This window comes from Lactuca serriola, chromosome 4 (genome assembly GCF_051521515.1).
Source record: "Lactuca serriola cultivar US96UC23 chromosome 4, Lser_US96UC23_V15, whole genome shotgun sequence".
NCBI lineage: Eukaryota > Viridiplantae > Streptophyta > Magnoliopsida > Asterales > Asteraceae > Lactuca > Lactuca serriola.
Window position 1 is genome coordinate 106,121,954 of NC_136411.1, and position 24,820 is coordinate 106,146,773.

Consider the following 24,820-nt stretch of genomic DNA (forward strand, 5'->3'; position numbering starts at 1 on the left):
TGAAAAAAAATCTCAAACACCCCTTTAAACTGTTTTATTAAGTTTGCTTTGACCGAAATTTGTAAATAGAAAAATTTAAAGTTTTTTAATGTTTGAATTTCAAATTTAAAATTTCAGTTCTGAAATATCTTTTTTTAGCAAAAATATGTTCTGCAACTCAAAAAGCTTTTTAATTTATGACAAATTTTGAAATATATTTTTTTTAGAAAAAAAAAATGTTTAGAAACTCAAAAAGTTTCGAATAAACGGACAAGTTTTGACATACTTTTTCCAAAGAAGGTGTTTTAAATAAACTTACATAATTTGTAATATTTAAATCACATTGTCTTATCCTTTATATCGTTAGAACTCTTTGTGGAATGTAGGGCGTGTTCGGCAAAACTAGTTGATACCAGATGGCAGGTAGCGTGTAGTTGGTAACTAATAGCGTTTTATTAAATGCTGCATGAGATAGTTTTTAGATTTGAAACGTTTTGTTTAAACTAAACGCTAAAAATTTGTAGTGTCAAACGAGACTTTTTGTTCAAAACCAAGCGTTTTGTTGAACGTTAGAAGCTAGAAGCTCTCAAACACTCTGTGTCAAACATTCTCATGATAATTTTAAAGAGACGGTCATAGTGTCTATAAGGTCAGTCTCGGGTATCTGCATGATGTGCGACCGCATAGAGTCTTGTTGTTTGAAGGCCCATAATTTTGTTATGTGTATTAGTATTAGCGGCAAATAATGACATCTTTGACGGATTAGGACGAATTATTTACAAACTTTAAAAATAGATCGGTGACAATTTTGTTTTGATTATTTTATAACATTTATCGACTCTTAATAGTATTAACGAGTTTGTTTATATAAAAAAGTTATATTTAGAGACTATGATATTCAAAAGCAACAAATTAGTAATGACAAAAATATAAGGACTTCATGATGACATAGATATTATGCCATCTCCAATGGAAATGAATAATCTCATTAAACTTCAAAATGTGATTAATGCTTTATCATTATGGGTTATGACAATAGAATGAGAAGTTCAATCATTATTGTGCTCAAGTTCGCAATTTTTAATTTTTAATTAATTTTTTTAATTGTAGTTTTATTTTTAATTTCATGCGAATTAATTATTTAGAAAATAACGATAAGTAAAAAAGAAAATGATAAATGATGTGTCAATCTATTAAATTATATAAAGTTTAATAGAGTGTAAAGTTTAATAAATAAAATTATGTAATGAATAGAATGCATACGTGTTGAACTCATATAAATTTAAATGTTTAATGCATTGGAGATGATCTTGGTTATTAGTATTATACATCTCATTTTGGTTATTATTATGATTATCCTATAAATATAAACGCTTTAATTACTAAAAAAAGAAAAAAAAAGAAAAAAAAATTGAGCAACTTATTCGGTAAAAGTAAAATGGTAAGAAGTAGGTTTTGGTTTTCTATATTACAAAAGTAAATAAATGGATTTTCTAAAGAAAATAACTATGAACGTTGATATCTTTTCAACTGTTTTATTATAAAATAAAAATCTTCAAATAAAATTATTATAATAAAATGCTTTTACCAATTCAAATTCTTTATGGATAATTGACAGATAAGATGGTGGTTAAGACCGCAATTAGAAAGTATAGAAAATTCAGAAGTCAAAACAAAAACGCGTCCCCCATTCCTCCCATCTTACACGAAACTTCCAAGATATAACACAAACGCTTAGTTCCTTATAAATAAAACACCATGGACAATTGGATATCATCCCTTCCACAATCAAAATGACGACGACAGAAGCAAAAGATATCTCCCAACTCTTGGATTCACACTGGTTTCAGCATAAGATCCTCACCAGCAACCCGCCCCCAGTTCTTGTTTACGAAGCAGAAAGTCATAAAAAGAACGTAAAAGAAGATGAAAATGTGGCATTGACGATAATGAACTGCAGAAACGATTTGGAGTTGAAGGGTCTGCTAAGGTTTTGGGCTCATTCTGTTGCTTCTGCAGTCAGCTAAAACTTGAAGCTCTTCTTTTCTTTCAATTTCTATACGATCTTTCCTATTTTTTCATTGGTGGTAGTTAATAGGGTTTTACCGGTTTTACTTTACGACCAATATATAACTCGATTTTTAGTAGGGTTCTACAGAAGCAAGGAATATATATGTATATGTATACGTATATCCATCACTGATAAGGAAGTTAGTGGATTCTTTATTCATTCTTGATGATCTTTTGTGGTACGTACGTTGATTGTTTGCCAAGGTTTTGGATTCATGTTGTTGATTCTAGTGCAGTCTGCTAACTCTTGAAGCTTTCTTTTTCTTTTCTCTATGATCGATCTTTAGGGTTTTGCAGTTTTACTTTGCAACTAGTGTGCAACTCGATTGTTGATTAGTAGAATAGTAGGGCTCTACAAAAGCAAAAGATGCATACATTAAGCATGCATAGGGTGGCAATTCGACTGCTGTTGTCTGAATCCGAATCAAAAAGATAAAGACAAATGGTGTTCAAAAATATCAAAATCAAAGAAGATTCCAAAATTTTGGATACTATAAATAAATCTAAAGAAGAATTTTTATTTTTATTAATTTTAATAATATTTCATCTTAAAGTTGAACTTGATGTTTGTAGGTTTCGAGCCTAAGCCATTAAGATCCATGACCGTATTTTGGAACCTTATATCACTACCTAACACGGGTTTAGATCATATGAAGCAAAATGAGTAAGATAACTAGAGTATCTTCAATGTTAGACCTCTCGTCCAAAACACCGTCGCCATTTATCATGTCATATTATTAACTTATTAATTTCTATGTTTTACAAACATATCATTATTATGCATAAACCTTTTAGTTTATAAATGGGTCCGCTTATTTATTTATATTTTAACTTAAATTTTCTATATTAACTAATAAAATAAACAAATAACATTTTACATTTTACATCTTTTTATAAAAGATGAGATAAAGAATTTGTGTCAACCATGGACACACTTGTAAGAACGCATCTTTTGAAGCGGTCCAAATTTTAGGACCGAGTCAGGTAAATTTGGAGCTCATCATGGGAAAGAAATTCTTGGACCACTTGAGAAAAAAAAATGGACCTTATAGAGTTTTAGCATAGCGAGTGCTTAGGCAATGCAGAGCGAGGCACTAGCACATAACCTATTTTTTGGTGCGAATGATTTTTTATTTTTGGAGCGGTGATAGCACATCATTAAAACACTTTTGCATCAATAAATCAATGAACCGCATCATTTAAGACATTTGTTGGTGCGGTTTCCCTAAAAGGTTTAAAAAACGTATTTATTGGTGTGATTTTTAAAACTCCACCATTAAATCAATAGAAACCGCCCTATTTAATCATGTAGAACCGCCTCATTGAATCGTTTAAAATTTTCCTTTCGTTCAAATTTTTATTTCGCATTCCATCTTTTTTAATATAAATCTAAGCACACACCCATGGAAACCATAACTCCTTTGTATTTTTGTTTTTCAGTAGAGTAGTAGATATGATTTTTTTTTTGTATACCTTCCCTACACCATCTTCAACCTGAACCACGAGTCAACCTGCACCACCGAGACCACTCTCAACCATCACCGGCAGAACCAGAGACCTTCACCACCACAAACTACCTGCCATCACCCTTCATCGCCAATTGTTACAGCCGAAGATATCCAACCACCGATAGCACCCATCGCAACCTCCACGAACCACCAACATTTGCCACAAAATCAAAATCGGCTAAACCGGTTAACCTTCAAGCCACCCCTCACAACCTCACACACCATTTGTTTCAGCCTCACACCTTCTAAACTCAAACCCACCACTGTAAACAACCTCTAACCATCAGAACCTCCACCCTCTTACATATTCCGACTTCGAACAAACTACACCCCAGCTGACACTTTTGACAACAATCACCACATGATACTTACGCCATCATCGAACCAAGAAGAAATATAAAAACGAGGAGGCTATGTTTTAAGGATCAATAGGGTGGTAGATAGGTTGGGGCAGATAATATTTAAATATAAAACTCATTACAATCATAAACTAATATTGATGTTATACCCTAATATACTAATATAGAGGCCATACCATAATGTCTAACATCCTTATTATAAAAAACAATGAAGAAATTATTGGAATTGTGACTTCATAAGTTGGTGTGTTTATTAGTCGGTGAGGTTATAATCTTTTGGTGCGGTTTTCATCATTAACTGTGGGTATTTTTTTGAGGCAGTTTTCATCATTTTTTGGGGCGGTTATACAACCATATTATTAAATAGGGGTATTTTTTTATGCGATATTTGTTGATACGGTCCAATACCCGCATCAATTAAGGATTTTTGTACTAGTGAGGCTCGATTGTTTGACTAAGAAGAGGAATCGTTAATTGGTGAAATAGTTTAATCAAGAGATGAGTCATACTTCGTATCAAATCAAGTTTTAGAGTCATACTCTAGTAACTACATATCGTACCTTGAAGCTTATTTCAAACTACGTGGGTCTATAACACCTCATGAAATGTGGAGTAGAAATGTCTTCTTACTCTAGTACATTTGAAATTGGTAGTTATGATATTTTGGTTAAAACAAAGATAAACTAAAACTAATCCAATGAAGTGTTATCTTGACAAGAATCCACATTAACTTTTGAATATTGTTTTTGCTTGTCAAGGAATGTTCCTTAACATAAAAATTTATATGTCAAGAAGTCGGCGGGAGTCTTATTGGTCTTAAAGAGTTTCAAGAGTCAATCGAGAATAAACTTTTTAGTTATCACTAGCACACAACCTGAGGTTGATAACCTATCGTGTTAAGTTGACGTATTCTTGTTTTTGTGCATCATCCTTTTGAGTTGGCAAATCTCTTGAGTTCTATGGTTCTCATTTGATTGCAATAGGCAGAGAACATGGGTCAGTGATAGTACATTGGTCAATGGAAGTGAGCTGCTTGACAACTTGGAAGCATCAGTAGTCCCTTGTGCTACCAAAAGGCGAGAAATTAAGAATAAGAAAAGTTTAGTCCTTGAAAGGAAAACTAAAATTGATTTTGGATTTTTCCCCAACCTTATCTTATGATTGTAGGTTGGAAATGAAAAATTCACATGGTTAAAGACTTATCAAAGCATCACATATCAAAAATCCGCACTTTAGTAAGAAAGTCAATAGTATTGAATTCTGAAAGTCTAGTTGATTTCTGGATACATGTCAAATGTAGCACCTGATTCCTGGTATGTGGAAATTTGTATAAGTGTTTGCATTTTTAGCCTTGTGCTCGGCGAGTTGTAGGTCCGACTCGCCGAGTAGAGTCGGGACCCGGGACACGTTTTAAGTTGGCGACTCGGCGAGTCCGTATTCTGGACTCAGCGAGTCACCGCTGTTGGATGAAACCCTAAATTTCAGGGGTTTGCACCCTATTTAAACCCTCATTCCGCCCCAATCTCGCCCCCATTCACCCTCAGAGCCCTATATCTCGTTCAAGCTTTGTTTCCTTGTGAGTTTGAAGCTTTTGGTGTGTCCTCTTGAAGTTTTGGAGTGGGAAAGTGTAGATCAAGAAGAAGAAGAGGAGGTCAGGCATCTTTGAGCTATCTCAGTGTGTTTCCTAAGGTATAACTTGTTTTCCCCTTGTTTTCATGGTTATTGTCCCTTATAGCTCCATTAAAGTCCTCCTTGAACCATTTCCAAGCTTGTGTATGTTTGAGGGTTCGTAATAAGTTGATTGACCTTTAGATCTAGGCATGGTTGAGCTCCAGGAGCTCAGATCTACTGTCTTTTTGGAACCATATTGCATGAAAGCCCTAGATCTACCCTTTTGGTGTATTTTGGACCCTAAAACCCTCACGGTTGCCTATTTACACGTAAAGTTGGAAACTTTACGTGTTAATCAAGCCCCAGGATCACGGATCTATGTATGGCATGAGTTGGATTCAAGCGGAATCGACCATATAGTAACTGCATGGTAACGACTTGGCGAGTCGTTCATCGGACTCGACGAGTCGAGACGCGAGTCCCTGGGTTTTCCCCCTTTTTCGTTATGGCGAGTAGTGTAGTGAGTCCGGGGTGGACTCGGTGAGTTGGAAGCCGAACTCATCCATGAAGGAACTCGTCAAGTCAATGCCCTGACTCGGCGAGTTCAAGACAATCTTCTTAGATCAAGAACAGACTCGACGAGTTGTTCATACAACTCGGCGAGTCACAGCATAAAGTGTTCATCGGATGAAGATGAACACGACGAGTTGTTCATACAACTCGGCGAGTAGGATGAAGGACTTGGACATCAGTTTAGAAGGGGAATTCGTCGAGTCAACGCCTAACTCGACGAGTAGAGACGGGATACAGGGCAATGGATTGGATAGAGACTCGGCGAGTTGGAGAGCCAACTCGGCGAGTCGGGTCAACTGAAAGTTGACTCTGACCTTGGCTTATGACTTGGTCAGGGGTAAAATGGTCATTTTACCCCAAGGGACAGTTAACAGTGATTGATTAAGTGTTTTGTGGGAATTATAGCCGGAGGATTTCCGGAGCAGCAGCGGACAGTTAATTCCCACACAGATCAGCAGCTACATCGAGGTGAGTTACCTTCCAGTAGCGGTGGGTCTACGGCCACAATGTCGGCCCACCAGTAGGAGTCATATGTAGATGATTGTCTCTGTGATATTCATCTAGGGAATTCTACTACCTGTGTTGTGTATATGTGCTAGTGACAGTAGGGGAGATAGTCCCCAAGATATCCGATCGATAGGGCCGAACGGGTAGTCATACCCAGCCATGTTAGATAGACTCTGATATTGTGATACATGTTATGTGGTAGTAGTAGAGGGGAGAAGTAGTTCCCTAGTATCCGGTCGAGAGGACCGAAGGGGAGGCCAGCACCCAGATATGCTAGGCAGTATCCGGTCGAGAGGACCGAAGGGGAGGCCAGCACCCAGATATGCTAGGCAGTGTCCGGTCGAGAGGACCAAAGGGGTAGGTTGGGCACCCGGATATGCCTGACAATTTATGTATGTTATGTGATTATATGGTATGTGGTATAGTGGGGGAACTCACTAAGCTTCGTGCTTACAGTTTTTAGTTTTGGTTTCAGGTATCTCTTCAGCTAAGGGAAAGGAGCCGTCGCGGTAGCAGCATGTCACACACATTCTTGTTTTCCGCACTATGGATTTTCTGGGATGTACTCTGAAATATACTATCTTATTACCGGTTTTCAGACATGGGGTATTATTATGAATGTTTTGTAATGATGTTTTTACGTATTAACCTAATTTAAAAATGAAATTTTTGCCGGTATTTTTGGGATGTTACATCAAAGTTAGTGGGATCATAATAGTTATATAAGTGAGAGCATAATTGTTATGCTAAGTATTGCAAGTTGGCAATACTATTTATATGAAACAAAGTTTTCATATTTGTAAATTACAAAGTTTGGGAGTTGTTACGCTACAAAAGGATTTAGGGGAGAAGGCACGTATACTTCATTTCAAATCTAAGAGTTTAGATTAAAGTTCTAATGGAATTTAGTCATGAATATATATATATATATATATATATATATATATATATATATATATATATATATATATATATATATATGAATATCGTGTTGAAGTGATTCAACATAAGAAATTCGATATATGGAAATATTATAGCAAGATACTGATCAAGTATCATGTCTTTATGTAAGACATTATGTATCGAATCCCATATGCTTCAGATATAAGATTGATAACATATGTCATAATATTCACTTGTTCTGATTTTTCCAAATGCCTAGGGCATTGAGAGGGGAAAAAAGGACTAGAACAAGATGTGACTAAAGTTGTTAAGCATCTGTCAAGAACAGTCTGAGGTTTACCAAAAGATGCATTGCTCGTGGATAATTGGAAGTATAGTATAAATCTGGAAGGAAAATAATGACATGTTGGGATAATTTTTTATCAGAATTGATAGTCATATGGGAATATGGAAATGTTTCCATAATGGGAGTTGATGATTATAATCTATATGAGTTAGAAACTTTAATGCAAGGAAGGTGTTCAAGAATTGTATCTTGAATTTGAGACTTCGTAACCATGAAACTATTTTAAGTAACAAAGTTTCAATGGAGCATTTTACGACATCGTTGGCCAAGTCTCGGTGACTTTGATGCCACATCATCACAAAAGGATATTGCATGTAAGGTTAGACTCTAACACATTTAGTAGTGACAAGAATTTGAAATTCTTACACTTATAATAAGGATTTGGAATTATGATATGAGCATCATTGGAATTATATCCAATTGATATGTTCACAAAGGAAGGACCATATAGAGAAACATAGTATGCATGTTTAGAACATGGCATGACTAATGTTTAATTCAACTATATTAGTTGATTAATCGAAACATTGGACAGTTAATATGGTGATTAAATATTAAGTGTTTTATTTATATTCAATAGTTTTGAGACCATAGTTAATTAGATTATTATTGTGTTTCACTTCGCATGTTTTACTTCCTGAATAATTTGATTACTCAAACATCCACAGTTGATCATACTTTTGGAAGTAAATATTGAATTAAGACTGTCATGAATTGAATTGTATATTGTCTATGGAGATTAGAAATAGCAATGGTTTTGCTGCAATGTTCATGAGTACTTTTAAAATTGTGATTTTAAGTATTGGATTAACCCACACTCAGAGAATTACTTCAGGGATTTTATCACGAGTAATTTTGAGACGATAATATTTTATATTCTTGAAACGGAGATATATGAGTTGTTGTTTACGAGTCAGTTATGCATTGATAATACGTAAACGCATCAGTAACTTGATGTTATAAAACGTACTGTTGTGCACGATTTGATAAGTAAATAGTACAATCATATGAATCGAAGTTTATCCGTTCCTTTTTCCCTAAATAGGAAAAAGCGATATTTGTGGGCCCCTCGATGATTTGGTGATGACATCTAAAGTGTTTGGCCAAGCCTGGACTAAATTGATGTGATCGATTAGTAGTCTGATATCGGTCGTCATAAATCAGAAATCGGGAAACAAATCTTGGATAGAGAGATTGATTGTAATCCATGTATCATGTCCATACGATATCTTGTAGAATGGAGGAATATTTGATCTCTTATCTTAGGACACATAACTGACTGGGTTAGAGTTCGACAACGTCTTTGAGAGCTACAATTTGCTAGTCAATTTTTGAAGTTATACTTCCAATTATAAGTTACTAGACTTATCCAAGTGGGAGACTGTTGGATTAGGTGTCTAAGCTCATTACTATAATTGGTATATACTTGAATTGATAGTAGCACAGTCCTTTTGGGTTGCCTTCATACTAGCAACTTGATAGGATGATTAATTGAGGAAAGGAAGAATTTATTATTTGGAATAATAAATTGAAATAAATGATTTATTAATGTATTATGGAAATAATATATTAATAAGAAATCATATTATTAATTAATATTTAATCATAAATAAATTTGGAATAAATTTTTGGATTAAAGGAATTAATTAAAAGTGCAAGGGATGTTTTGCAATTTATTGATAGTTGTGGTATTTGGCTCTTGGACCATCCTAGGAGGGATGGATGAAATTCTCTAGGGAAGGCACTATAAATTTCGTTCATGACCTTAAGGATGAGGATCCATGAGATGCTTAGGCCTTAAGCAAAGAGTTTAGGGTTTCCTTATATTAACCCTAACTTTGGCCTTAAGCAACCAACAACTATATAAATGGCATAACCCAATATGGATTTCGGCCATGTTAGGCTTCCTAAACCCTAAGAAGAGCTAAAATCATAGCCTCTTCCTTCCCTCTCAAATCATCATCTTGCTTAGTGTGTTTGTGAGTCATTAGAGGTGTTACACTTGTGAGACTTGCTCTCAAAGATAAAGATCTCAAGGAATCCATTATTTATTACAATATAACAATAAAGGTATGTTTCTGAACTTTATTTTATAGCAAATTTTGAAAATTATTAATGCCTTCTAAGGTTTCTTGTTTTTGTGTTCAATGCTTGTATGTCTAATAGTGAAAACATAGATGGTTTACTATTTGCATCCATGCATGCTCATTTCATAACCCTAGTTTTGTATACACAGTTGATGATATCATGATACTCACACGGCTTTATATACAATGAGCTTTAAAGTGTCACTGCTTGTTATTTGTAGGTTCATAGGTTGAGGACAATTTATATTCAATTTGAGATTAGCGTTTTCAGTTTGTGATTACCATTATGCCTTAGAAGCAAGAGGATAACATTGATTCCGTGAGTTTTATGAATGCATATAATTTTGCATTATGTTGTCTAGTATCATATAACTGTTGTCATTAATTGTTCATTACACTACAATATGCACACAATTACTAATATCTCTTCTTCAACTTAAGGTTTATTAAGCTTGGTGTAGAGCCGCCTTATATCATTGATGATGATGACGATGATGAACGGGGTATTAAGCGGTCCCGACAAAGAGAGGAGTCACCTTTCTTAACAGCCTCTTGCTTGAGTCCTTTGAGTGTGAATGGTGGTGTACCTGGGTATGTTTTCATTATTTTTGAATGAATGAATTATTATTGTACAAGTATATAGTATTATTTGACACTGTATGTTGTAATTACAACGTCTCGTTTAAGAAGTTTACAGCTTTTAAAGAATTAAAATGAAGGATGAGACAGCACTTTCGGCCGCACTTTCGGCATCTTTGATGACAGGGTAGACGTTTATATCAGTTGTATACCGGAGTCCGTGAGTAGATATTGTCACTTGTTATAGCGTTTTATCTTCGAATTTAGCGGAGGCTTGTCATCTCTAAACTTTGTTGATGATTTTTTTTAATATTTGAGAAGACTGTAGAATCAATTCAGTGAGATCTCATCTCACATGCAATGCAGGCAGACCTGATTTAGAAGAAATCTTGGTGTGCAAAGAATTTGTGCTCAACTACCCTAAGATAACCACTTTGGTACTACAAGCATGCGAACTGTTTCCTTCTTAAGCTTTCGAGCTGATGAAGGTATCCATTGTCTCTCTATGGTATTTGAAGAACACATGAATATGTTGACTTTTTAACATGTGAAATTGTCCAGTTGATTAATTATGTGTTAGTAATCTCCATTGCAGAGGCCAAAAGTTGAAAAAGAAGATGAAGTGAAGAATTCTAAACTTTTTATGGGATTGAAAACAATGTTGGAGATGATGAGTACAAACACATTTTTTGTGTAGAGGCAGCAACAATTGAGTAGTCTATTTGAAGCACCGTGAAGAATGGAAAGTAAGGCAACAATATTCGTTCAAAATTGATTAGCATGTTTTTTTGTCATAATGGATTAGCAACAATATTCTATGAGAATGTATTAGTGTTTTACTTAGATTTCAATGTTTTTATTTGATTTTTAATCATTCTTAATTTTATTCTTTAAGAATAAATGTAATTGTTTACCATTATTACTTATATTTTTTCAGAATAAATGTCATTTATGTATGTTCATAGTTGTATCAGTTAAGAATGAATGTAAGTACTAATCTTAAGATCTTAAAAAAAATTCATATAAAATTTGTATTTATTAAAAATTATTAGTCTTGATATTATATGTTTATAATATTCTATCAAAATTTAATGTTTTTTTTCTAGATAATGATAAACACATTCTTTTAGAATGTCCAAATTAATATATTTATAATCCAAAAAATCATATTTTTAAAGCTTAGAGAATTAATTATTTCCTAAAATCTGTAATTTTCTTTTTTTAAATTTATGTTAACTGACTAAAATACCCTTAGAATGAAATTAGATGGTATTTTTTCAATTATCTTTAATTTAATAGTATGTATTAATCACTTTCTTAAAATAAGTAAAATGATTGGCTCACAATCATTCATACATTCATACAATAATTATTAAGTATATTGCCAGTTTCTTGAAAATTAAGAGGTATACCTATTATAACATCATGTACAATCTATTAAGCATAATGAAAACGTATGCGCAGTCTCCTTTGATTGTAACTGACGGTGGTTCCTTCTCCCTGTATCTAAACGTGGAAAACCCTAATTTCATCTACATACCATAAGTTTGATGTTTTCTATTGCTATATTTCTACTCTTAAACTGGGAAACGCAGGTATGCATTTACGAATGATTATTGCTTCTAAAATTCTACTGGATGATCTCCTCCATCCTTCCCCAATCACATACGGTTGACCTCTCTTCACCATCTGCAATTTTGTATCATTTTTCATTGCCAGCATCACTACACAACATCACCACCACCAGGTACAGTTGCCCTTTTTGGTTTGTAATCACAGGCATTGCGACAACCTATACTATCTCCTCCTTACTCCCTGTTTCTTTTTTCTTTTATCTTTCTGAAGATGCAAACATGAGTGGATCTCATATCTCATCAATCGTGAAGGATTAAAACCCTAACAAGGTTAGTTTCTTTTTCTATTTTTTCAATCATAATTGTTTTGGGGATTTATACCTATTACTCCATCAAACTTTGGAAAATATTCCCTTTTGGCTTTAATTCAGATCAAAAAGACACTATAAAAACAAGAAAACAAGAATAAATCCTAGGTATGTGGGTAATTTTTTGTGGGTGTGTTCTATTCCATGAAATTGGATCAGTTCATCTTCTCTTTTTGTGATTTGATATTTAGGCTCTAACGGGTGATGTTATTTCAACTTTGATTCCTCTTAATTGCATTAGCTTTGAGAAGGACAAGCATCAAGAATTCGATGATAACAAACAATTAACTATCAAAGCTTTGGAGCAGTCGAAGAAAAGGAATGTGTCATTTTTGGGGAATCTCGATGTGTGTAAGCTTCATATTTCATGAGCTTATTATGACTAATAAATTGTAGTGTTTGAAAAAAATAAATATACTTTTGTTTTTTTATTAAATTGTATAATATATTTCGACTTGTGTATGTGTTGGCTGTAGTTTTTATGTATTCTGTTGTTCTATGTTGGATGGTAGATAAGATAAAATTTGAATTTATCTCAAATGCTTATCTTTATTTACTTCTATATCTTCTTTTTATTTTTATTTTTTTTTCCAAATTTAGTCCTTATCTAGGGTTTTTGTAATGTTCTTGTTCTGTTGTTCAAGATAGTTGACTAATTTTGGGATCAAAATTGCAAAAATCGGCTATACTCTCAACGGCTAAATAGTTACATTACTTAATGCAGTTACCATCAACTGCACAAGAAGCATATATAAAAACCAAATTTGCAATAGAAAATTTTAGGGCCTGTTTCTTTTGTCTCTCATTAAGTCTGTATGCAAATTGTAGCACTGCCCTAGGTGGGATTCTTTGTTAACATTTATGAATTTACAATAAGCTGGTTGTTTCTTTGTTTTATTTTGATTTTTGAATAAAAAACGTTCTTGGTTGAAATTGGTACTTACTATGTGATCAATAAATTACATAATGGTTGCAGGGATTTGACTTTAAATTCAGCATGGTCAAGATTCAAGATGCACACAGGACATATACTACAAAGGCGAGGTAGTGTGGATTCATTGCAGTTAAGATAATTCATGTCAGGGAATGTCCTTGATTGGCCATATTAGGCCGATTGAGAAATAAATCTCACTTCTTCTTGGTTTTTTACCCTTAAAAGTAGGTCACTATTATTGGTGTGAGCTTTAAACTTTATTTTTGTGTTGTGAGACTTGCCTCTTGGTCCAATTCCACAAGTGGCTAAGCTATCAAAAGGTCAGAGTATGTGGTTAATCATATAGTTTGCTTTTTTTTTTTATTATTAAGGTTTTTTCGGATTTTGGGGTTTTTATATTTTACAACACTTCTCAAGCGCCATATCCACTTTATCAAATTGGGTCCTCTTCCAATACACTTCTCAATGCCCAAGAATACATCTTGGGCATTGGTCTCAAAATATTTTCCCCATTATGCCCTCAACTGTTTCTTAAAACAATTGGGCAATTGGCCTTGGGTATTTTCTAAATTAAAACTTGGTTGTCATTGTTGAATAAGGAAATGGTTGTGGTACAATGATTACAATCACATTTAGTCTCTCTTGTATGTTGTTTTTGCAGCTTGTGAATGATAACATCAAGTGTTACATGGATATCAACTAATCAGTTGACACCCAAAAGGATTTGGCAATTGTTGAATAGACAAAAGACTTCTGTTTTCAAGATTCTTAGTAAGGCATTAGAAAAGGTCACTTTTTTTTTTTTTGAAAATTTCGATTCAATAGTAGCAGTAGCACCAGGGTGATCTAACATCGTACTTTAAGTTATTATTTAAATATGGCATTCTTCTTTGAAAACCGTACCTAATTCTTACACCATATTTTCAATATTTTTCTTATTATAAGGCATTACTTTGATGTTTAAACCTGGTGCTGTTTACAAAACATTTATCTTATTATCAAGGATCAGTCATAAATATAATTAAGTTATTTTAGCACATGGCATTGCTTCTTAAACACTTTATAGCACATGATGTTGTTTCTAATAAAATTTATAAAAAAAATAAATTATAGAACTTGGTGCTATATTTTAGCAATGGTTCTTTGTTGTTGAACTAAAAGTAGAATACTATACAATGCACATCAATAGAAGTAGGATGTTATACCAAGTACAAAGAAGAAATATAAGTACAATGAAATAACAAGAAAAATAAAAGTAAGATGAGGTTTTTCTGTTTTACAATATTAATAGTTAGTAAGAATATTAAGCGGAGAGCAAAAACTTCTTTTTAAAAGGGTTTCATGTTGGGCTTGGTTTGAAGAACAAAGAACAAGTCATTATTTAGCCCTTTGAGAGAATTAAACAAAGTCATCAGATTACAAATTTTTATTTAATTTGGCTATGATTTCTACATTGGTATTCGTTTTTTTGTTCTTTTTATTTTGAATGAAATAATTGCCTCTTTTTCTCAAAAAAATAATAATAATAATAATAATAATAATAATAATGATATTTTTTATAAATATCTTTTTTTTGTTTTGTTTTAGTATATTGAAATTTAAATTTAAATTAATTATCTCAAGTCTCATAGATTCATAATATATTTATACAATTTTTTTAAATGAGTCAATTTTAAGTAGCATTCGTTACTAAAATTTATTTATTATAAATTTTGATTAACTTTATGCCCAAAAAGGTACTTTCTTTGACAGCATAGGTTCATCATTCAATATTTCAATATAATAAATTTATTGTTTTTTTTTTTCATTTTTATATGATTCTCTTATTTTAAATGTTAAAATAACCGATTTGTTATATTACATTGAAAAAATGCTTATATGTCTGTCATTGAAAAAAAAATTAAATAATTTATTTTTGAAAAATCAATCCGGTATCCTATTATTCTGTGCATCATCTATAACCACACCACCACATATGATTACGCGTATTCATTGTTCTTCGAAAGAAAAGTAATCTTGAAAGGAAAATACATCTCTCAAAGGAAAACAACTATAAAAAGGAAACTATTCCCTAATCACTAGAAATCAATTTTGGAACAATTAATGGTCCAAGGATTCTCCTAAAAGATTTTGTGTACATATTTGGGCAAAAATAGTTCCGTTAATCAATATTAGATATTTAATTGTCCATCTTACAATTAATGTACTTATATCATTATTGTATTTATATTTCATGTAATCATATTTATTTAAATTTAAAAATGGTAAATTTGCTACACTAGATAACTAATTTTTGTTGTTTTTACTGATATTTTGAATGTTGACCGGAATTTATTTAAACAATTAATAATGTAACAATCAATAATATGCTCGTACATATTTGAAAACAATTTTAACTTTTCATTTTTTATTGTTCCTAATTTTATATTTTTAGTATGACTTTTATTGATAATTGTTTAGATGTAGTAAACATGATTGATGCAAAAATATTAATCACCTCTACAACCTAACTTTTGAAAAAAAAAATATTTGCACCCGTCGCTTCGCGCGGGTAAACGGATATTACTGAATTTTCTTTTGTTGTTCATATATGATAGTTTCACTCATGACGATTCAATTTTATACAACAGGTAATTACAACGTTCTTCTGTAAAATGGATAAGTTTTTTACAAAAACATAACAGTTGGAAAAAATATTTACTAGATATGGGTAGTTTAAAACTTATTTATTAAGTAATTGTATTTGAAAAAAATAGTAATAAAACCAATTTTTCTATTCGTTACCTTCACGCGATCAATATTCATGCATTCTCTCACGTTTCCGTCCTCCGTGCGCTGCTATTATGAGAACCACCAGCGATAACGAGTCTCTCTGACCTCATCATAATTGTCTACAAACCCCTTTTCCATTGTCGAAAGTTCTTAGAATTGTGTTGTTCATGAGGAGGTCGTAGGTAAGTAATTTTTTGTGGCTTCTTTGTTAAGTTGTCTTTCGCCAATGAGTTTTGTTACGAAAGATTGTGCATTGGTTTTTTTAGTCTACAATTGTTAGTATATAAATTAATTTGATAATGATTCATTGTTACAGATGCAAGTGTCACTTTCAATTCCATTATATGTTTGTATAGTAATTTAATCTTGTGCTAACATACATTGATTCTTTTGTATATGTTTACAGGTTTTATAACCAATACAAAACATCATGGAGTGTTTTCTTTTCTATATGTTTATAGGTTTTATAACCAAAGCAATATGTTTTGTATTAATGTGTTATATTATACAAATTTTCTTCATGTTTTGTTGTTTATAAAGTGTCATCAATATGCCATCAAAATTTGTTACATTGTTGTGTTATCATGATGGTAAAAATTGTGATGGGAAATAGATATAACCTACAACAAGCCACCAAGTAAAGCTATCAAGGTTATGGAACACAATTCAATGACCAGATCAACCAAATTCATATCGTGACATCGATTTATAGACAACAATGGAATGAATAGTGGGTTTGCCACAGACAATGAAAAAGAGATGAAAGTGGAGATGAATGTGAAATTGAGAATGGAAGAAATGCAATCGTGAGGAGATGATTTTGAGATGGCTAATGTTGACAATTGGATGGTATCACACTCTGAAAATAAAAATGATTTAACTCAAGAGTTGGGAGAAAATCCTTTTAAAAATAAGGATGAACTTATCAGAGCTATCAAACTTTATACGATTAAGAAGCATCAACAATATGAAGTGGTTGAAACATGCCCAACAATTTGGAAGGTAAGATGTAAGTTATGTACACAAACAGGTTGTAAGTGGCAACTGTGTGCATGTAAACGTCAATGCAGTGGTTATTTTGAAATAACACAATACATTGGTCCACATACTTGTTACCAATATAGAATTACTCAAGACCATCCAAATTTAGATGCAAACTTGATCGCTTAAGAAACTTTTCTTGAACACCTTATAAAGAAACAATCATCTATTAGTGTTCCTACCGTAAGAGTTAAAATACTTGATAAGTTAGGATATACTCCCCCGTATAGGAAGGTCTGGGTGGGAAAGCAGTCATAATAAAAAAAACATGTCCTTTTAGACTTAGAAAACGGTGTGTTGATGTGTAATTGTGGTTGATCGAGTAGGATTTATTAGAGTTTTTTTTAGTGGTGTTTGATAGATTTATGCAAGTTATACTTGTATCTATGACCTTTGATGGCTGTTTTTAGTTTTGTTACTTTTTTGTGTATGCTTTTATTCATAAAAGTTTGGAAAAAAAATAAAATTAGATGTTTTTGTCAAGAATTAAACAACCGTTAATGTAGAATGATTAAGAAAAAATAACATCTGCAATATTTATGACTTGATAATTTAGCTTAAAATTGCTTTGAACAACTTTAAGTGATTTTATTAATCACTTGAGCAAACATTCTCTATTAAGAACTATTTAAACAAAAATAATAATAAAATAAATAAATAAATTCTGATATAATAAAAATATGATCATTTCTTTTAATTTTAATTTTACAATATAAATTCTATAAAAGTTATGGTGGATAGATATTATCTATAGAATATTTTTTATTGTAAAAATAGTTTAAATTGTAAGTAAAAGTAATGAAATATAAAAAGTCACCTTCCTTCTGTATATCCCATTTAATTTAAATTAGTAAGTAGTGATAAATACCAAAATACCATTTTTTGGTAATTATGTTTGGAACTACCACACATTTGTAAATATTTTTAAAAAAGTATTATGCCTTAGTACAAAACTCTAAAATGGATTTTTGTTTATCCTTTTTGTTCGTACTAATCATCATAATGCTATTTTAAGACATAACTTTAAATTAATATATTTTCATAACGACAAAAGTGAGGGACCTTATCCATGTCTTTGTTTATATGTATTTAATGTACATCATATACAGGGTATTACTGTTATTACTATTTTTGAAACTACAACGATAAATGAACGAACCCTAGAAATTCTGTCACCTTCAAACTTCTCTCAAACACAACATTGATCTTCGATCTCAAATTTATTCTTGACTATCATATGATATAAAGTGTCGGAAACTTCTCAAATTAGTGCATGTAAGTTTCATAACCCAATTTAATCTGATTGATTTGAAATGATTTCGCATCGAGATAGTGTTAATTGTCATTTTGGAGTTTGTATGATCTAAGATCTTGTTGATTTAGTTCGTTTTTTGTAGTCGAGATGGTAGTCATTTATTTGAATTTGATCTAATCAGTTACGTGTTTGTTTTATCAAAAACTTACTGCATTGTATAATGTCGATTGCATGTAACTGTTTTCCTAACAATGTGAATTCATTTGTTTAAATGTAAAGCGAGGTTTGCTTTTTCCTGGCAGATAATAATCGGAATTTACCCTTTTGGGAGGCTTCCAAGAATTTTTTGTTTTTAGGTTGGAAATTAATAAAGATAGAAAAAGATAAAGATGCAATCGAGATCATATACTAATCTTCTAGAATTGGCTTCTGGGAATTTCCCTGTAATGGGGCGAGAGAGGGACAAGCGAAAGATGCCAAGGATAATGACTGTTCCCGGAAGTATCAACGAATTTGACGATGAGCCAGCAAGTAGTGTTGCATCTGATAACGCTTCTTCACTTTCTATGGATAGAATCATTATAGTTGCAAATCAATTGCCTCTGAAAGCCAAAAGAAGACCTGATAATAAAAGCTGGAGTTTTACTTGGGATGACGACTCTCTCCTTTTGCGACTCAAAGATGGTTTTCCTGATGACATGGAAGTTCTATATGTTGGCTCCTTAAATGTCGATGTTGATGGAATTGAACAAGATGATGTTGCTCAACTCTTGTTGGAAAGATTCAGTTGCGTCCCAACTTTTCTTCCACCTAGCCTCATCGAAAAGTTCTACACTGGTTTTTGCAAGAAACAGTTGTGGCCTCTCTTTCACTACATGTTACCAATTTCAGCTGATCATGGAGGTAGATTTGATCGATCTATGTGGGAAGCCTACGTCTCTGCAAACAAATTGTTTTCCCAGAAAGTAATCGAAGTCATAAATCCCGAAGATGATTTTGTTTGGATACATGATTATCATCTAATGGTGTTGCCTACTTTCTTGAGAAGACGATTTAATCGTTTAAGAATGGGATTCTTCATCCATAGCCCATTCCCTTCTTCCGAAATTTACAGAACACTTCCTGTTAGAGAAGAAATCCTAAAAGCTTTACTCAATTCTGACCTAATCGGATTCCACACCTTCGATTACGCCCGTCATTTCCTTTCCTGTTGTAGCCGAATGTTCGGATTGGAATACCAATCCAAAAGAGGGTATATAGGATTAGATTACTACGGACGAACAGTCGGAATCAAGATAATGCCAGTTGGAATCCACATGGGACAGATAGAATCCGTGATGAAACTTGCTGATAAAGAATTAAGAACCAAGGAACTCAAGCAACAATTTGAAGGAAAAACCGTGTTTCTTGGAGTTGATGACATGGACATCTTCAAAGGCATCAATCTGAAGCTTTTAGCAATGGAACAAATGCTGAAACTACATCCATCTTGGCAAGGAATAGTTGTTCTTATCCAAATTGCAAATCCAGCTAGAGGTAAAGGTGGTATAGATTTGGAAGAAATTCAAGCTGAAATTCAAGAAAGTTGTAAACGTATAAATGAAGAATTCGGTAAACCTGGGTATCAACCAATTATTTATATAGACAAACCAATGTCAGTTAATGAAAGGGTTGCTTATTACAGCATAGCTGAATGTGTTGTGGTGACAGCTGTAAGAGATGGAATGAATTTAACTCCATATGAATACATCGTATGCCGAGAGGGAATTCCCAATTCGGATTCCGATTCCGGTCCCAAGAAAAGCATGTTAGTGGTATCGGAATTTGTTGGGTGTTCTCCTTCTTTAAGTGGTGCAATTCGTATCAATCCATGGAATGTTGAAGCAACTGCTGAAGCAATGAACGAAGCTATATCAATGGGAGAACCTGAGAAACAAATGAGACATGAGAAGCATTATCGTTATGTGAGTACACATGATGTGGCTTATTGGTCTAGAAGCTTCTTGCAAGATATGGAAAGAAGTTGTGCAGATCATTTTAGGAAAAGATGTTGGGGAATCGGTTTAGGGTTTGGGTTTAGAGTTGTGAGTCTTGATCCGAATTTTCGGAAGCTTTCGATTGATGATATTGTATCAGATTACTTAAAGGCTAAACGCAGGGCGATTTTGTTGGATTATGATGGAACTGTAATGCCTCAAAATTCCATCATTAAGACACCAAGTAGAGAAGTTATTTCACTTCTGAATACACTTTCTGGTGATCTGAATAATACGGTTTTTATTGTTAGTGGAAGAGGTAGGGAGAGTTTAAGTAGGGCTTTTTCTCCATGTAGGAAGCTTGGAATTGCAGCTGAACATGGCTACTTCATAAGGTTAGTATTATCTCTTGTGTATTTTAATTTTTATCTGTAGCTTTTTTCTGTGAAAAGGACGTAAATACCCCTGCGGTTTGGTTTTTTCAGGTGGTGTCAAGATGTTGAGTGGGAGACGTGTGGTCAGAGTAGTGATTTTGGATGGATGGATATGGCTAAACCTGTGATGAAACTATATACAGAATCAACTGATGGATCTTCTATAGAAACTAAAGAAAGTGCTTTAGTTTGGCAATATAGAGATGCAGATCCAGGGTTTGGATTTGCTCAAGCAAAAGAGATGCTTGATCATCTTGAAAGTGTCTTAGCAAATGAACCTGTTGCTGTTAAAAGTGGTCAATATATTGTGGAAGTCAAACCTCAGGCATGTCCTTTGTCCTTATTCACTTTGTTATAATCTTGAAAGTGTATTGAATATTGATCTTTTTGTTTTTGTTGCAGGAAGCAAGTAAAGGTCTTGTTGCAGAAAAGATCTTCACATCAATGGCTGAAAATGGGAAACAAGCTGATTTTGTGCTTTGTGTGGGTGATGATCGATCTGATGAAGATATGTTTGAAATAATCGGGAATGCAATTTCAAGAAATATAATTTCTGTTAATACTGTGGTTTTTGCATGCACGGTTGGACAAAAACCAAGTAAAGCAAAATATTATCTTGATGACACCAACGAAGTTATTTTAATGCTTCAAAGTCTGGCTGAAGCTACTGACTCTCCCGCTTTATCTGAAGATGAAAATTACGGGTCCCGTTATCCTTAAAATAATTTTATTTTTTAAAAGTAGTACTAATTATTATTATTCTTTTTTTTGATCAAATAATTGCATATTTTGTGTCTATGCACATTCTTTTACATAGATGAGGTTGTAGGTTTAGTGTATTCTTTTCAAGAAGTAGTAGTTAGTGTACTTTACTTTCATTGATTTGTTTATTATAGCATTTTGCTTTCGTTTCCTCTTATTATTTGAATAATTTATAGCAATTTCATCCAAATATAAAGGAATTTTCACTGCTATGATTGGTAGTTATTTCAACATTATATTGTCTTAATAAGAAAAAAACTAAAAGTACAACGTTATTTGGGTTCAAAGAAAGAAAATTTTAAGTATAATTCTATAATTGTGTAGACTTTTCAAAGTACAATGGTATAATTGTAAATTCTATTATCTAGTCCTTTCACAAAAAAGTAAACCTGCAAACTGGGCATCTACCATGGGTTCTCACCCAAGGCAAGATACACTGCTCATGAAACGTATGATTACATGGTGTCACCATCACCACTTGTTTTGCTTCTAAGTCTTCTAAGCATATGACACACCTTTTATCATCATCATCATCATCATCTTCATGTACTTCTTTTATGGTATTTCCACCATCCTTTTGTGAGTAAAACCTACCCAACCTTTGTATAATCTTCTTTGGAACAGGATTGTAAATCTCTTTCCTAAGCTTCTCTAAAGCTTTTGTTTGATTGTTTGAATCACGCGTTTGTGTTTGTGTTCGTGTTCGTGATCGATCCATTTGTCTTGACCTCAAATTCGTGTGGTTTGCCAAATTGTTTTGCAACACCACAAGATGCATTCGAGGTTGTGGGAAACTGAAATTTTTTGCATTCAACAATATGTATGTTAAATACGATTACAAAAACTATATTACTATGATAATCATATAACTTTTTAAGTAAAACAATCTAAATATAAATATGAATTCACTATATTTCCATATCAAGAGTAAGAAAAGGGAAAAAGTCATTAAAAGATGAATATGGGAGACTATAAGAAAGGGGATCACCTCATTATGGAGGAAGGTAAAGTGAAGATTCTATCGTCAAGTGACCATAGCCACGGATCAATACCAACTCTTTCATTCTGCAAAATGAAATATTTATGCATACATAATTCGGTTAATTTAAAAGTGGCATGCTAAAATAATTTATACACAAATGTTTGGGATTTGCTAATAATAACCTAAAGGTGTCAAAATTTGAATCATGTTCACCCAAATAATATATTTCCACAAGAAAGAAAGAAAAAACGAGATACTCATTTCACTAAAATATTTCTATAAGGATATGTTAGAGAAGAATAGTAACCAAGATATGAGGAAAAGGACGCGATGGTGGAGATATAATGTCCAAAAATGAGTCCCTATCCTCGTTGTTGTACCATGCATATGCATCGTTGGCAAGTCGCAAAGATTGTTGAGTATTGATGTTGTTGTGGTTGCTCATTATGTTCGAGACATGTAAATCTTATATTTTCCTATTAAAGGTTTATATAAGATCTGCTTGAAGGAGTGTTACCTCTTCCAAGTATATATGCCTTCATTCTTTTGTGGTTGATTTGAACTTTGATTCTATGCCATTCCCACTTAATTGAGAGATTCTTGCTTAATTATAATGTCGTGTTTGTTCTATAGAATCTATGTGATTCTATTAGCATCCACCGATATTTTTCTCTTAAGAATAATCACGTTGTGTTAAAAAAAAGGTTAAATGCACATGCATGAAACAATATTCCATTTTTGTTTTAATCGATCAACGAAATGGTTTTTATATGAAATATGTGATGCCGTTTTTAGGGGGGGGGGGGGGGGGGGGGGTAAAATTGCCACATGGTAATGGGTTACAAAATGTGTTAAATTAGAAAAATATGAAATGCACTAAAATTGCTATAAGTTTAAAACGGATACATATTTAAAATTGATTAAAATAGACTCTCCAACATTGTTTGACGTATTAGTTCTGATTACAAACACTATCGTTAATACGATAATCGAAATGGATGTCACCAAAACTTAAGTAAAGTGGGTTTTAAAAAATCTGATCTGTTTGACTTGTGTTTTAGACTAAATTTTTATTTGAAATTTTGAATCATATTCAATATTATATAATTTGAATTGATTGTTTGGTTTATCTACCTCTACCTCTAAATCTCTCTGAATCTTAAACTTATTACTTGAAATTTTTATAATTTATAATTTTTTTTCTTACTTTCTAAAAATTACATATATCTTTTTCTAGGATTTTATATTTAAATTTAAATCTTCTTTTAAGTCCCTTCGAATTAGCATTATTAATAGAAATTTTGAAATTCAAAATGTTTGGTAATTAATTACGTGAAATAATCAATTATAAATAATCTCTATTCCACTTATTATGTTATTTTAATTTATCAACCGTGTAGTACACGGGTTATAAACTAGTATCCTAATAAACGAAACATAAAAATGTCACATGTTTCTGTTAGCATGTCTCTTTGACACGTGACATTTTCTATGATTTTTCAAATTTTCGGTTTTTATTGATAACATATCAACGTCGATTCAATTTTTTTTATTTTAAATCATATTCTAATATCGTTTTTGAAATATATGATACCTATCTTTTAAAAATCTCTAAGATTTTACTATATCTCAAAACCAGAGATAAATTTTTACCTTATTCTTCATTTAAATTTCATATCAAATACATGATAAACCCTAGTTTTTTTTTGACAGTATGTTGCATTATTTTTGACAGTTATTAATTTTTTTTATCAATATAATAATTTTAACTACAGTTGTTTCTATGAGTTATAACCTAGTTTTTCATATTAATAATAAACACAGTATAATTCGGTTATTATTAATTTAATATACATTATTAATTCATAATGGTTATTTTAATTATTACTTTTAGATTTTATATAATAAAACATATCGTATATTTACAAATAGATTACTCATATCCATTGAAAATTCATAAAAAAAACAAATGAAACTATAAAACTTTAAAAAAAAAAAATTTAATAAATGAAATTAATGACAATAGGTTTCTAGCCTAAGACCATCTCTAAAGTCCAACCCACTACCATTTTTTCCCCAAAAATGGAATAAAAAATAGGGTACATAATGTTTCATTTTCAACCCTATTTTATTTTTTACCCCATTTTTACCCCAAAAAGTATATTTCATTCTTTTAACTTATATAAATTACCAAACACAC

General features: G+C 32.3%; 2 protein-coding genes and 1 long non-coding RNA gene across 3 annotated transcripts; 2 read left to right on the forward strand and 1 right to left on the reverse strand.

Annotated features, from left to right (window-relative positions):
* Positions 1-1,662: 1,662 nt before the first annotated feature.
* Positions 1,663-3,235, forward strand: LOC145102248 (uncharacterized). The gene is made up of 2 exons (XR_013706081.1): positions 1,663-2,228; positions 2,337-3,235. It is a non-coding gene; the product is annotated as an uncharacterized LOC145102248 (long non-coding RNA).
* A 15,550-nt stretch (positions 3,236-18,785) lies between these two features.
* On the forward strand, positions 18,786-21,840 carry LOC145102251 (putative alpha,alpha-trehalose-phosphate synthase [UDP-forming] 7). The gene is made up of 3 exons (XM_079039631.1): positions 18,786-20,837; positions 20,928-21,205; positions 21,283-21,840. Exons 1-3 carry the CDS (start codon positions 18,856-18,858, stop codon positions 21,594-21,596), a joined length of 2,574 nt encoding a protein of 857 aa, XP_078895757.1. The 5' UTR covers positions 18,786-18,855; the 3' UTR covers positions 21,597-21,840.
* A 94-nt stretch (positions 21,841-21,934) lies between these two features.
* On the reverse strand, positions 21,935-23,117 carry LOC145102249 (uncharacterized). Its single transcript, XM_079039630.1, has 3 exons — positions 22,928-23,117; positions 22,627-22,703; positions 21,935-22,432 (listed from the first exon to the last, which is right to left on the reverse strand). Exons 1-3 carry the CDS (start codon positions 23,063-23,065, stop codon positions 22,012-22,014), a joined length of 636 nt encoding a protein of 211 aa, XP_078895756.1. The 5' UTR covers positions 23,066-23,117; the 3' UTR covers positions 21,935-22,011.
* Positions 23,118-24,820: the final 1,703 nt, after the last annotated feature.

Excerpts from the sequence above, each read along its gene's own strand:
- LOC145102251 (XM_079039631.1), top strand. The coding sequence starts at position 18,856 with ATGCAATCGAGATCATATACTAATCTTCTAGAATTGGCTTCTGGGAAT. Across the intron at positions 20,838-20,927 it reads GAACATGGCTACTTCATAAG|GTGGTGTCAAGATGTTGAGT; the intron begins GTTAGTATTATC and ends TGGTTTTTTCAG. Across the intron at positions 21,206-21,282 it reads GGAAGTCAAACCTCAGGCAT|CAAGTAAAGGTCTTGTTGCA; the intron begins GTCCTTTGTCCT and ends TGTTGCAGGAAG.
- LOC145102249 (XM_079039630.1), bottom strand. The coding sequence starts at position 23,065 with ATGAGCAACCACAACAACATCAATACTCAACAATCTTTGCGACTTGCC. Across the intron at positions 22,704-22,927 it reads GTCCTTTTCCTCATATCTTG|AATGAAAGAGTTGGTATTGA; the intron begins GTTACTATTCTT and ends TTCATTTTGCAG. Across the intron at positions 22,433-22,626 it reads TTACCTTCCTCCATAATGAG|TTTCCCACAACCTCGAATGC; the intron begins GTGATCCCCTTT and ends AAAAAATTTCAG.